This window comes from Acinonyx jubatus, chromosome A2, assembly GCF_027475565.1.
Source record: "Acinonyx jubatus isolate Ajub_Pintada_27869175 chromosome A2, VMU_Ajub_asm_v1.0, whole genome shotgun sequence".
NCBI classification, from domain to species: domain Eukaryota; kingdom Metazoa; phylum Chordata; class Mammalia; order Carnivora; family Felidae; genus Acinonyx; species Acinonyx jubatus.
In genome coordinates, this window is record NC_069383.1 from 14,158,509 (window position 1) to 14,173,561 (window position 15,053).

The 15,053-nt window shown below is 46.0% G+C and overlaps 1 protein-coding gene across 5 annotated transcripts; it reads right to left on the reverse strand.

Annotated features, from left to right (window-relative positions):
• Positions 1–2,419: 2,419 nt before the first annotated feature.
• Positions 2,420–13,072, reverse strand: RAB19 (RAB19, member RAS oncogene family). 5 transcript variants are annotated; one of them, XM_053218000.1, is made up of 5 exons: positions 12,761–13,072; positions 12,005–12,355; positions 10,637–10,860; positions 7,848–8,031; positions 2,420–3,498 (listed from the first exon to the last, which is right to left on the reverse strand). In XM_053218000.1, the coding sequence occupies exons 3-5, from the start codon at positions 10,835–10,837 to the stop codon at positions 3,230–3,232; spliced, it is 654 nt and encodes a 217-aa protein (XP_053073975.1). In that variant the 5' UTR covers positions 10,838–10,860; positions 12,005–12,355; positions 12,761–13,072; the 3' UTR covers positions 2,420–3,229. The 5 variants fall into 5 exon arrangements, with proteins under 5 accessions (XP_053073975.1, XP_053073976.1, XP_053073977.1 ...); XM_053218001.1 differs by having other exon boundaries at positions 12,005–12,220; positions 12,744–13,072; XM_053218002.1 differs by lacking the exon at positions 12,761–13,072 and adding an exon at positions 11,477–11,535 and having other exon boundaries at positions 12,005–12,334.
• Between the last annotated feature and the right edge of the window lie 1,981 nt (positions 13,073–15,053).

Here is a 15,053-nt window from a genome sequence, read left to right on the forward strand (position 1 = left end):
TGACCTGAGCCATCCAGGTGCCCCTGAAATATACATTTGAGAGTATATCTTGGGATGAGCGTATTTCTGTGTGTGTGTGTGTGTGTGTGTGTGCGCGCGCGCGTGCGTGCGTGCGTGTGTGCTCACGCAGGATGATGACAGGTTAATATGACAGCCAAATCTGATACTGGTCATTATCTGGGAGGGAGTAGAGCCTAATGCTAAGAGTGGGCTCTGGAACCAGATTGTGTTTGAGTCATGGCTCTGCCACTTATAAGCTGTGTGAACTTAATCTCTCTCTGTTTCATACCCTCATTTTAAAATAAGAATTAGGGGCGCCTATTGGCTCAGTCAGGCAACCGACTTCGGCTCAGGTCGTGATCTCTTGTGAGTTTGGGCTCTGCGTCAGGCTTTCTACTGACAGCTCAGAGCCTGGAGCCTGCTTCCAATTCTGTGTCTCCCTCTCTCTCTGCTCCTCCCTTGCTTGGGCTCTGTCTCAAAAATAAAAACTTGAAAAAAAAAAAAGGAATAAATAGCACCCACTTCAAAAGATAGTAGACAGGATTCACTGAGTCAGTATGGTGCAGCGCTGGGCACATAGTAACTGCTATATGTGTTTGCTATTATTAATGCTATTATAGTAATATTCCTCTTATAACTAATGGACCTTTTCAGTAACAGAATGGGGAAGAGAGTCAGGAGCCATCTATGAACAATGAAATATTAACTGAAAGGTTTCTTCACATAGGGAAATGTACTTAACATTGGCAGACAACATATGGAGACATTTGTAATCCTTTCATTCTTCCGAAATGTCCCTTTTAGAACCTGGTTTCACATAACTCACTTATTACTAACTGTATGGTTTGGGAGACGTGAGAAAAACACCAGGATTCAGTGCCACACAACCCTCTGTGACCACGGCTGTGCAGGGGAACCTGCCTGCACTGGCCTCGTCGTGCCAGTTAGGACGCCGGGCCGCGCTCCAGAAAAGCCTGTGCGTCTCTTCAGAGCAGACCTTCGCACACCCACGTTCAGTGACGCTGCTCCACTCCCGTCACCCTTCCAAGTCCCTTTCAAGTGGACTGGGGGGTTTCTGTTTGAAGCACTATAATTTCGACCGAAGCCCGGGCTGGCTAATTACAGGTCGCTGGTGTTCAGGTGGCTTTGTTCTCACATGTGCACCATGTCGGTCGGAATATTTTCATTCCATATAATCCCCAGAGCGCATAGCCCGAGAAGCTGATGAGGTCGTGAGAGTAGTGAGATTGACAGGCAGGGAAATGGGAAGTTTGTGTGCGACTTCATGCTCAGCCTCTTGCGTCTTTGCTCACTCCCTCCCCTGATCTACTCAGTTTTCTTCACCTTTCTTAACGACTGTTTCTTGCCTCCTCGCAAAACCATGCAGTGGCTTGGTACAGATCTAGTCCTGAGATTCTGCTGTGCCTACCCCTTCACTTAGAACAATAAAACACAGATGAGACAGGTGAATCTGTGTGGATGCATTTATTCTCTCTGGCATTTAACTAGATTTCCTTCATGTTTCCTAAAGGTGGGTGGTTTTTTTCAGCAACAAATATATATTGAAATGAATTAAAATGTGATTAATTCTCTATGATCTTCCTCCTAACCCTCCCCCCCCCCCCCCCCCACCAACCTCTGTAAAGTAGCAGTTCGAAACTTTCAGCATGGGAATCAGCCAGCAAGCTTGGGTGAATGTGGATTCCTGAACAGATTCCGATTCCACAAGTCAGTCATGTGCCTCAGGAATCTGTAACAGCCATCCCCTGGCTCCTCTCCTATGTCTGGTTGGTCAACTACACTTTGAGAAGCATTGCTTTATTGTACTGTCCAATTGATGTATGGTGTGAGCCACTTAACGTAATTTAAATTTTTCTAGTAGCCACATTTATTTTTTTCTTAATGTTTGCTTATTTTTGAGAGAGAGAGAAAGAGAGAATGTGAGAGGGGAGGGGTGGGCAGAGGATCTGAAGCGGGCTCTGCACTGACAGCATAGAGCTCTACGCGGGGCTCAAACTCATGAACTGCAAGATCATGACCTGAGCTGAAGTCAGACACTTAAAAAAAAGTGAAACATTAATAATATACTTATTTAACCTAGTATATCTAAAATATCATTTCAAAATATAATCATATAAAATTGTTATGAGATATTTTATACTCTTTTAGTACTAAGTCTTCAAAATCTGGTGTGTATTTCATACGTAGAGATCATCTCAAATTCAGATTAGCCACATCTCCAGTACCCAGTACCCGGATAGTGGCTATCTGTTCTTTGTTGGTCTCGGCCTGTGATTAGTGCCAAGGTGAGCCACCACAGACCTTTCCTTGTTCAGAGCCACGTGGTAGCTGGACCAGCCCTGTGGTTCTTATGATTACAATATCATTATGATTGCCTCAGCAACAACCATCAGGGGACTTCGAAAAAACGGCGTATATTTCTCACAGGTGTTGGAGGGTCCGGGGCATGCACAGGGGCCACACAGTGAGGTCACTTTTGTCTTGAAATTCATCTATGAACCCATTTAATTGCAATTCAGAAGTGAGTTTTTATCCAGCAGGTAATGTGGTATTTTAGAAAGGAAACTGTAGGCATCTCCCGCATTCTAGGAGGGTGGTCAAAGCAATCTAACTAGGATAAAGTGAGATCCCATTCTGTCTCCATCACATGGCACTTGACCATTCGGCAAAACAGTGTTGATGGTCTTTCTGTCAAAGGCTTCGCCCCCCAAGGTAAAGACCTGAGATGTGAATGTCAGCAGCATTCTGGTTTATCACTGCAGGGTTTTTTTTCCATCCTCCCTTGCCAGAGCTGCTATAAACTGCCCTGGTATGTTTTAAACATCCTCCCCCCTCTTGATATGCCTCCTTTCCTCTTTCCTTCACTACCCTCTTCTTTGAGTGAGAAGCAGAATTCAGTAGAAAGCCGTTGAAGGGTTGGGGAGACAGAAAATGGAAGGCTGAAAAAGCAGATCTTGTCCTCCTACCCCTGTGCCTTAAGCCCTAGGCGGGATCCAAAGAAACAGTGGTGTCCTCTTCCTCAGAGTCCGCAGTTCTGGCCTCAGGTGTGAATCAAGGCAATGGTGCTCCCCATCCAGGGGGTGGGGTTAGGGCCAGAGGCAAGTCTGTGCTTTGGTCTGAGATGCTCTGGGCCGACAACAGGATATCCGGCCAACTTTGGTTTCTGACATCAGGCGTCCGGTGTGTGCAGCTGGCCTCGAGGGCATATTCAGCACATGCAGTGGGTCTTCTCCTTCGGCCCCTGGGCCATAAGAACCGGCCTGGAACCCATGGCCAGGTTGTTCAGGGGGCTCTCACCAAGCAAGTGCAGGCTGTTGCGGGCAATCAGCTCCCTGGCCATCAGCACGAAGACCTCGTCTATGTTCTTAGACTCTTTAGCAGATGTTTCCAGAACAGCAAGGAGGCCGTGTTTCTCAGCCAGCGTGCAGGCATCTTCAAACAGGACATGCCGTTTTTCCCACATGTCACACTTGTTCCCTGGGGGTGAGAGAGATAAATAAATATTCCATTGAGGGACTGAATCCGTTGTGTGTGTGTGTGTTTGCGGGCGCGCGCGTGTGTTTTAATGAACCTTAAGAGAAACATTTAGTTCGGCAATATGCACGCGTGCATACATTCATAGACAGCAATTGTGGGCAGATTTACTGAAAATGAAACCATCAATGTATGGAAAGAGCCGCTGTCTTCATTCACTGTCAAGATCTTCAGGAGCTGTGAGAAAGGGGCTGGAGGGTTGTGTTTATTGGCAGGGACAGATGAAGGCTGTGTGCTCTCAGGAGGGGCTGTCTTTCCTTCAAAGTCTAAACAAGGTAAAGACTGTGCCAGAGGGAGTCCTCAGTCTTCTCTCTTCTTCCTCCAAATCTTTTTTCCTTTTTTTTAAAAAATATTTATTTTTGAGACAAGGAGAGACAGCATGAACAGGGGAGGGTCAGAGAGACAGGGAGACACAGAATCTGAAACAGGCTCCAGGCTCTGAGCTGTCAGCACAGAGCCTGACGCGGGGCTCAAACTCACGGACCGTGAGATCATGACCTGAGCCGAAGTCGGACGCTTAATCGACTGAGCCACCCAGGTGCCCCTCCTTTTTTTTTTTTTAATGTTTATTTATTTTTGAGAGAGAGAGAGAGAGAGAGAGTTGGGGGGGCAGAGGGGGGAACAGAGGATCTGAAGCTCACTCTGCGCTGACAGCAGCAATCCCAATGCAGGGCTCAAACTCACAAACCATAAGATCGTGAGCCGAGCCGATCTTAACCCACTGAGTCACCCAGGTGCCCCAAATCTTGGTTCTCTTTCCACTCTCTTTTCCAGACCACAAAGTGTTGGGTGCTGTTGGATGGCCCTGGTCTAGCTGAGGAGATTGTGAATTAGGATTTGCTGGATTGAAGGCGTGGAATGAATAATGCGGGATTTGGCTATAACTTACATACAACAAGATGCAGACTTTAACTGTGCAGTTCATGAGTTTTGACAAACGTATATGCTCTGTAACCACCCTTCCCCTCTGGATGTAGAACATTCCCTATTACCCCAGAGAGTTCAGTGAGGGGTTTTGCAAGCATGGCCCGGGACTGCTCACAGAAGGAAGAGTGACCCATCTCTTTGGCTTCTCTACTTCAACCCCTATATTCATCCAGTCAGTGGACTTTGATTTCTCTGAGGCAGGAATCACAAGGTAAAATCGTCTTCCTAAAGGATTTGTTCTACCAGACATCAGGATTTCTTACAAAGCTACCGTAATTAAGACAGGCTAGATTAATGTTTTTCAACCTGTTTTTTTCCCATAAAGGAGCCTTTTTAGACCCTTTCTTCTCGTAATTACCCCTCCCCACCATGAAAGCCTTTACACCTTTAATTTTTTTTTAATGTTTATTCATTTTTGAGAGAGAGAGAGAGAGAGAGAGAGAGACTCAGAGCACAAGTGGGGAGGGGCAGAGAGAGAGGGAGACACAGAATCTGAAGCAGGCACCAGGCTCTGAGCTGTCAGCACAGAGCTGGATGCAGGACTGGAACTCACGAACCATGAGATCATGACCTGGGCCAAAGTCAGGCACTTAAGCTACCCGGGAGCCCCTAAAACTTTTAATTTTGAAACAATTATAGGCTCACAGATTGGTTTGTTTGTTTTTAATTTTTTTAATGTTTATTTATTTTTGAGAGAGAGCCAGGATGTGAGCAAGGGAGGGTCAGAGAGAGAGGGAGACACAGTATCTGAAGCAGGCTCCAGGCTCTGAGCTGTCAGCACAGAGAGTGATGCAGGGCCTGAACTCATGAACTGCTAGATCATGACCTGAGCCAAAGTCTGAGGCTTAAGTGACTGAGTCACGCAGGTGCCCCTGGTTTGTTTGTTTCTTTCTTTTTTAATGTTTACTTATTTTGAGAGAGAGAATGCAGGGGAGGGGCAGAGAGAGAGGGAGACAGAGAATCCCAAGCAGGCTCCATGCTGTCAGCCCGGGGCCCAAGTTGGGGCTCAATCTCACAAACGGTGAGATCGCGATGTAAGTGTAGAGCTCCAGAGTCTGACGTTAACCGACTGAGCCACCCAGGTGCACTTAGACTTGCAGCCTGTTGAAGGAGGTCCTTCAGGGAGGTCCAGCGTACCTTTCACCCAGTTTCCCCATGGGTAACCTCTTGCGTAACTGTAGCACAACCTCAAAATCAGGAAGTTAACATTGGTGCAACCCACAGAGCTTACTCAGATTTCACCAGTTACATGGTACCCTCCTTTGTGCACGTGCATGTATAATTACAGGCAATTTCACCACATATATCCACCACCGCAGCCAAGATAACAGAGTGGTTCCATCACACAAAGTGCTCCTTCATGCCACCACTTTATAACCTCCCATCACAGCTAACCCCCAACCCCTGGTAACCACTGATCTGTTTTCCATCTCTACAATTTTGTTATTTCAGGACTATTATATACACGACATCATACAGGATATCACCTTTATTTTTAAAACAAAAGATTTTTTTGATGTTTTTATTTATTTTTGAGACAGAGAGAGACAGAGCATGAGCAGGGGAGGGGCAGAGAGAGAGGGAGACACAGAATCTGAAACAGGCTCCAGGCTCTGAGTTGTTGGCATAGTGCCTGATGCGGGGCTCAAACTCACGAGCTGTGAGATCATGACCTGAGCTGAAGTCGGACGCCCAACCGACTGAGCCACCCAGGTGCCCCAGGGTGGCTTTAGAGATATCACCTTTAGAGATTGCCTTTTTTTCCACTCAGCATAATTCCCTTGAGTTCCATCCAAGGATGTATTGGTAATTTATCCCTTTTACTGCAGAGTGACAGTTCATGGTATAAATGGACCAGAGTTTAACCATCCACCCATTTGAAGAAATGGAGTAGATTCTAGTTTTTGGTTAATTATGAATAGAGCTGTTATGAACATTTGTATATAGATCCCATGAAAATTTAGTACCACAGATACATGGTATATCTAGCCCTTTGGAGGGCCACAAGCCACTGTAATGTCTAAGGTACTTTGCCCCACAAGAGCATGCGTGAAATAGATCAATAGAGTGGAATAAAAAGCTCAAAAACAAGGGTGCACTGATATATGCACCCTTTACAGAAAGATGGTATCACAGAGCAGTGGGAAAGGCTGCCTTTTTTAGTAAATAGCACTGGGGCAATTGGATCTGTACATGAAAAATTACAAATTTGTGGTCCATACCAACAAATAGACCAACATCAGTTCTGATGTTGGTTAGATCTAATGATGTTACATTAGATCTAAATGTAAAAGCCACAATAAGTTGAAAGAGAAAGAGAAGAAGGAAGAAAGGAAGGAAGGCAGACAGACAACTTATTTCAAAAGACAGAATATCTTGATGACTTTGATTAGGGGATTTCCTAAATAGGATACAAGGAAACAATCATTAAGGAAAAGATTGATGGATTGAAATATATTGAAATTAAGAATGTCTAGGGGCACCTGGGTGGCCTAGTCAGTTAAGGGTCTGACTCTTGATCTCAGCTCACCTCTTTTTTTTTTTTTTTAACATTTATTCATTTTTGAGAGAGAGAGAGACAGAGATAGAACATGATTGGGGGAGGGGCAGAGAGAGAGGGAGAGAATCTGAAGCAGGCTTCAGGTTCTGAGCTTTTGGCACAGCAGGGCTTGAACCCATGAACCGTAAGATCATGACCCGAGCCGAAGTCGTTCACTTAACCAACTGAGCCACCCAAGCACCTGCTAGTGAGGTTTAAGGTCAGGGCACAGCTCTGCTTCTAGAAGAAAGATACGAGAGCCCCTTGGTGGCTCTCACCAAGGGATGTTGTAGGAGTGGCCATTCCTAAGCTGGGAGTCTGGTCTGCCCCTTGTATCCCTGTTAATTCTGATGGAGGTTTGTTCCTAGGATGTGTTAGGATCTTAGCAGCTGTAAGGAGTTATTCCTGGGTGCAGTCAGTCACGTGCATCTGAGTGGCTTCCTTGGGGATCTGGAGCCATCTGCTATTATGAACCTCAGACTATAGAGTATTTTCTGTGTGGTCTACACACGTTCGCATCAAATCGGTATGAAGGGTATGGCTTCTCTAGAAGCCGGGGCCCCATCCCAGGTCTCCAGAATGAGACACTCTAGGGTGGGGGCCTTGGAATCTGTATTATTAGCAAATTCACATCCCATCCCGCCAACCTCATTCACCCCATTCTCGGGTGAATCTGATGGGAATTTCCGGGCCAAACACTCCAAGGTCCTTCCACCACCGGCATTCTTATGATTTCATGTGCCATTCCCATCAGAAACACCCAAAAAGCTGAGCATCAGGAGAGGGGGCCAGGAACGAAAAGCTAAATGCTTTGAAAACAGCATACCAATCAGCATAATGACCAAGTTCGCCGCGCCATATTTTTCTATCTCGTGGATCCAGTGAGGAACAGACTCAAAGGTGGAGCGTCGGGTGAGGTCATAGGCGATGATGGCCGCGTGGGCGCTGCGGTAGTAGCTTTGCGTGATGGTCCGGAAGCGCTCCTGGCCTGCTGTGTCCCACACTTGCATCTGGAGGAGGGCAGAGAAGGGGGTCCACATCAGGAGCTCTCATGCTTTATGGGAACTTGTTCACCTGAGTTGTCTGAACAAGGGAGTTTTCTGGGTCTCACTTCGAGATATTCAAATTCGGTAGGTCTGGTGTCTGGGGCCTAGGAATCAGTGTTTCCGTTCACTCCCAGAGCATTTTGGATGCGCTTTCGGGTTTGGGAGTCACCATCTACGGGACGCTCAATCCGAGAGGTGGATCCAATATTTTGGGTTTCGTGTTCTTGACCTTTTCACCTCTGTTTTCCCTTCCTCTAGATTTTGGAGTTTATCTTTTGAAACTGCCCGGTGATATCACTCAAGGTGATGGCACTGGCTGAACTGGTCTGATTTTATTTATTTATTTATTTATTTATTTTTAAATTTTTAACGTTTATTTATTATTGAGAGACAGAGAGACACAGAGCATGAGCAGGGGAGGGGCAGAGAGAGGAGGAGACCTAGAATCTGAAACAGGCTCCAGGCTCCGAGCTGTCAGCACAGAGCCCGACGTGGGGCTCGAACTCACAAACTGTGAGATCATGACCTGAGCTGAAGTCAGACGCTTAACTGACTGAGCCACTCAGGCGCCCCAGATTTTATTTATTTTTTAAAAAAGTTTATTTATTTTAAAAGAAAGTGAGCAGGGGAGAGGCAGAGAGAGAAGAAGAGAGAGAATCCCAAGGAGGCTCTGTGCTCTCGAACTCATGAACCTGAGCCGAAATCAAGAGCTGGACGCCTAACTGACTGAGCCATCCAGGCACACCAAACTGTTCTGATTTTAAAGGACCACTCAGCTGTTTACATTTAAGAGTATCCTTATAATAATACCTTTGCGATTATCCTCCCAAGCAGGGGCACCCATTGGGTATACCCTCTCAGTGTCTGGGTGTACCTGTTTGTTCACTCACACTATTTAGAAAATATATTATTTAATTAATTTTTTTTTTCATTAAGTAAGCTCTACACCCAATGTGGGGCTTGAACTCATGACCCTGAGATCAAGCGTCACATGCTTTACTGACTGAGCCAGCCAGGCACCCTTATAAAATGGTTTTTTTAAAAGAAAGTTTGCAAACATACCCCAAACTAGAGAGAATAAAACAAGGAACCTTCATATAGCCATCATCCACACTCAATAATTATCAAGATCTCACCATTCTTGCTCCATCTAGCTCCTTCCATTGATTTCTTTGTGGTATTCTTTTAATGTGAATCCCAGACTTCATGTCATTTCATTTGTGTCAAAAGTGGACATTTTCAGGGTGCCTGGGTGGTTCAGTCAGTTAAGCGTCTGACTCTTGATTTCAGCTCAGGTCATGACGTCACGTTTCATGAGTTCGGGCCCTGCGTAGGGCTCTGTGCCAACAGCATGGAACCTGCTTGGGATTCTCTGTCTCCCTCTTCCTCTACCCCTCCCTCCCCCCTCATTTTCTCTCCCTTTCTTTCTCTCTCTCTCTCTGTGTCACACACTCACACACACACACACACACACACACACAGACACACACATACACACAAATAATTAAACATTTAAAAAAGTGGACATTTTCTTATGCGAGCACAACGCCACAATCGCTGCTGGTCAACTCTTCAATAACCCTTTGGTATTATCTGATACCTGACCACATTACAATTTTCCTGATTGTCTCCAAAATGTCTTTTTACTGTTTTTGTTTAATCAAGATCCCAAACAAGATCATGCTTTACATTGTCACCAACACTCTCTGATCTTTTCTAACCAAATGGGCAAAAGGTAATATCTCACTGTTATTCTAATTTTCACTTTTTAAATTATGAGTAAGGAATTTCCAAGCTAGTTCTTACTGAATTTATGAAATGGCATTTGTGTCCAGTCTGTGGATTGCCTACTTTTTATATTTAGTTGTCGGTCTTTTTCTTAGATATTTATTGGGACTCTGTTTTCACATGAAGGAAATTAGCCCTTTGTCAGTCCCATATTTGCAAATATTTCTTTCCAGTTTGTTATGCATCTCTTGTTTATGGTATTTTTGTGGATGTAGAAATTTGGCCTTTATTTTTACTATTTAAAAAAATGTTTTATTTTAGAGAGAGAGTGTGGGGAGGGGCAAAAGGAGAGAGAGAGAGAATCTTAAACTGATTCCACACTCAGCAATTTGACCTTTATATCATTACATAGAGATGTATAAATTTGTCCTTTGGATATTTCTGATTAAGCAGTCTTTTCCTTCATGAGTTCTGGGTTCTTGTCTTAAAGGGTTGATTTCCAGGGCGCTTGGGTGGCTCAGTCGTTTGAGGGTCAGAGTCTTGGTTTCGGCTCACGTCATGATCCCAGGGTCATGGGATCGAGCCCTGCATTGGGCTCTATGCTCAGTGTGGAGCCTGCTTATGATTATCTCTCTTTCCCTCTGCCCCTCTCCCCTGCTCATACGTGCTCTCCCTCTCTAAGGAAAAAAAAAGGTTGATTTCCCCATTCCACAATAATAAATATTCCGATGTGGTTTTTTTCTGGTACTCTTATGATTTCATGTTTTATATTTAAGTCTTTCATTCCTCAGGCATGTGTTTCAGTGTTAGGAACTCTAGCTAAAAGAGGTGCCCTTCTGACCTTCACTTTCTTGCCATCAATCTCAAGGGAGCGCACAGTGAAATCCACCCCAATCGTGTTCTGCTGCGTCTCCGTGTAGACCCCAGATTTGAAATGCTGCACCACACACGTCTTCCCCACATTGGAATCCCCAATGAGGATAATCTTGAACAAATAGTCAAAATTCTCATCTGCTGCCCTGGATGAGCTGGAGAATTGCATGGCTGTTGCCACCTAGAACGGACCTAGGAAGAAAAGCAGGAATTCAGTCTCTCTTTAGTGAGCTAGGCACTGTTCGGTCAGGAGCCGGGGACTCGGGATGCAGGACGGGACAAGAGAAAGGGAGGTTCTTGCTTTCGTGCCACTAGCATTCTTGTGGGAGAAGGACATTAATTACTGGTCAGGTACAAGGGAGCTATCCCCACAAGCCCACACCTGCCCTCGGTGGGTTGACATTACTTTAGAATGTAGAGATTTAACTGCCATTGTCTGTTGGGCCCAGCACATAAGCAACACTCTCAGCTGACAGGACCGACTGAAATCTTAGTCACTGAGGCGAAGTGCCTCACACTCCATCAAGTGCCCAGAGCAGGAGGATGGCAGAGGAGATGCCTACGGGAGTGCTCTACCTGCCCCTCATCAGCTGGAGGACATGCCTAGATGTCATCCTATCTCCACTTTGCATGGGGAGCAAAACTCCCAGCTATGGAAGACTCAACGTCCAGGCAACCAGCAACAAGGGCAGACAAGATCTGACAGGAAGTCAGTTTGGGGAAGAGTGACATGGCCTTTTCTTCTGGTTTCCTTGACCAGGAAATTAAGACTTTGAGACTATTTCAAAATGAGAACTATGCAGGGCACCTGGCTGGCGCAGTTGGTAGAGCCCACAACTCTTGATCTCAGGGTCGTGAGTTCAAGCCCTATGTTGGAGTAAGAGATTATTTAATAAATAAACTAAAAAAAAAAAAAAACCCAAATGAAAACTATGGTTTTCAAGTGTTTAGAGCATATTTTACGATAGACTGGAAAAAATAAAGTTTCTAATGACAGTGGCTCCCTAATTGATTATGGCATTACTATCTGGAGGGGATAATTAAAAATATATATTCCTGGAGACCATCCCAGATCTGCTAAATATAGTTAAACACCTGCACACATGTGTGCACGCACACACACACACACACACACACACGCACAGGCAAACACTCCCCAGGTGATTCTGATGACCATCTGGTTTGGGAAGTGCTGATCAACACAATCCCTCACCTGAAACTTGATTCCCACTTCAGCATTTCTGCTTCAGTATTCACCTCTGCTTTAATATCTTTGATCCCCAGGAACTCACTGCTTCCTGAAAAAGCCCATTTGGCATGCCCAGCTCTAACTTACATGGGGTTGAATTCTATCTCTCTGGAGTTTCCATCTGTTGACCCTCGTGCTGTGCCCGGACTTGGCAGATTCCTATTCCACATGACAGCCCGTCAGATATTTGAAGCAGCAAGCACATCCCCTCAAGGCAAATATCCCTGGGCCTTTCAACTGTGCTTCACATGGTGCTGTGTTGGGTGTCCTCCTCCTCCAGCGTGTCGTAAAAATACACGAAACCTGATAGCATTTGGCGATCAGATTTGACTGGCTGCAGACTGTTCCTGCCTTATAGCACCCTTCTCCATTTCTTCCCGTTTTAGTTTCGGGTTTTCTCGAAAGCCCGAAAAGGACAAGTCTGTATCATCACAGAAACTGAAAAGCACACAGATTCATCACCTGCCTGGGAAAACTCTGAGCTTTAAATGGATGAAGAAGGATCCCATACCTCTCTTGGACACCTCTGAAGTCACCTATGGCTAAATGATCCAGCAGACAAAAGCCACGATGAAACCCCTTTCTTTGTTCCTTCTGGCTTTTCAAATGAGGCCCTTCTACTTCCGGTGTCATATCCCTGGCACTCGAGCTGGAATCTTGCTTCCACGGCCCCCTTGCCCAAGTAAGTCCTCAGGGTTTCCACAGAAGCCCTCTTCACCCAAGCCTGCGGCGCCGCAAGGAGGAAAGAGCGGTGCCCCCCGCCCCCGCCGGTGCCCTTCATCCCGCATCCTGTAACCCTCACCTTCCTGGTCCACCTGTTGCTTACCTGGCTCGCTCTCTCACCTCTGCTAGCAGGTAATGTTCACTTCTTCTCCGAGCTTTCCTTTTCCGTCCTCCTGCCTCGCTGGCCTGGTGGGAGCTGTGGTTCCGTCCCCAGGTGTCCGCTTTGGCGACCGGAGAAAGTGAAAGGAGAGCGCAGACCCTCCCACCGCACCTGAGCGCGGCCGCTCGCGCGCGCCGTTGGGTACAAAGCGCAAAGGCAAAGGCGAGGCGCCGGCCAGCACACCCCGCGCAAAGTCAGCCTTCCCGGCCAACCTCCGTCACCCAGTCACCTAGCAAAGCCAAACGGGAAGGACGAGCCGGTTCACTCAGCCACGACCTGTTCAGCCGCCCCCGTTCCTTCTTTCCACTCCCCTTCTCTTTTGCAGCCCTCGCCCCCCACCTTCCCTTGGGTCCCTTGTTTTGCCGGGGGCGGGGGGCGGGGGGCGGCCGGGGGAGAGGACGGCAATGTCAAGGAGAATAGGGACCTGGATCTTGAGTCATTTGATTGTTTTGTGGACTTGAATAACTTTCTGAGGGGCAATTGAGAGAAAGAAGGTGGTCCAAAAAGATTAAAAAACCAAAACAACTTTGAATTTGCATGGGAAGAAAGAGCTGAAACAAACAAACATTTGTTTCCTCTCCCTCAAAAAATCCACCACAGAACAAAGGTTAATTTCTAGGTCTGAGAAAAACCTAGAGTTTATCAGTCTCCTGCTGGCAGTAGAAGCAGAAAGCTGAGGTGAGTTTTCCTCACTTTTTTCCCCTCACAGTGTCTGGAAATGTCACTGTCCCTCAGATCTTAGGCGCTAGATTTTCTCCACGATGCAGAATGCAAGGCGTGGGCAGTTAAGCTACACTGTGCCAAACGGAAACATCCAGATTGATAAAATATTTAAACTGGTGTAGTGTTTTCAAACTGGGGGCTGAGACCTATTAATGAGTCACGAAATCAATTTTTGTGGATTGCACCCAGCACTTTCACAGAGGAGCCTAGGACAAAATTTCAGAATATGTCTCGTGCAGTCATGCGGTCAGGCTAAGTACTGTTTTGTGCAATGTATGGACCAGTTGAATACATGCGTGTGTGTGCTGGGCTGACGTAAAATGTGTTTCTTTTTTTTTAAAGAAACAGCCTGTGAAACTGTCACAGGTGTCCTGGGGACACCTGGGGACGGAACCACAGCTCCCACCAGGCCAGCGAGGCAGGAGGACGGAAAAGGAAAGTCCCGTGACTTTTTTTTTTAAAGAAACAGCCTGTGAAACAGGCTCCAAGCTCTGAGCTGTCAGCACAGAATGTGATGCAGGGCTCGAACCCACAAACTGTGAGATCATGACCTGAGCCAAAGTCAGTCACTTAACCAACTGAGTCACCCAGGCGCTCCAAGATTTTATTTTTAAGTAATCTCTACACCCAACGTAGGGCTCGAACTCACAACCCCGGGATCAAGAGTTGAACACTCCACCAACTGAGCCAGCCAGGAGCCCCTCCACAAAATATTTTTAAAAATAAAAGTGAAATGTTGGGGCAATTTGTTTTTGCTCACCCTGATATCACATTTTCCCAGCCACACTCTCAGATGACTGGGAACAGAACTACAACTGCCTTGTTGTAAAGGAAAATACAAGTTAAAAATAAGAGGTTTAAGTCTCCCTTGGAAATAAGAACTCCCACCTCCACCCTGCCCTTTGCCCTTTTCAAATAGATGTATAGCCATTCATAATGGCTAAATAACCTCTTGCTAGCCTCATATCAGGAAACTTTCCAGGACCCGGGAGCCATCTTGAAATACAAACATCCAGGGCGATAGTCCTCCAGTTTCCTAGTTTCTGGGAGGCTAAAAGCCTAACTTCTGTGGGCGTCTTGCTCCAATTTGCAACACTATCTCTTGTCCTAGAGGTATGAGAAGTCTGTTTCTCCTTTGGATAAGCCAATTCAGGCAGTCTCCCCAGTTGCCATGATAAAGTTCGGACCAACTATACGTGACAAAAGCTCCTGTCCCGGTCTTCTCAGTTGAGGGCTAGTGATTGCTTATTTGAGAACATGCATGTAAGGGGCTGTATCTGCTTGGCTGTATATGCGGGAGATTCCTTTCTGTCTTTGCAATCTGTTAGATCATGATGAGCATCACATTCTGGTTTAATGTTTATCCAACAGTAAAACTTTTCTTTCTCTATCTTTGTAGAGAAATTTTCTTGGTTGGGAGATTAAAAAAAATTATATTCCCCCAACAGGTGAAAGAGCCCAGGAGACTAGAAGGTTCCACTTCCAAGTCCTGCCTCCTTTTAAGGCCTTTAATTTTAGTTTGAGGCTGTC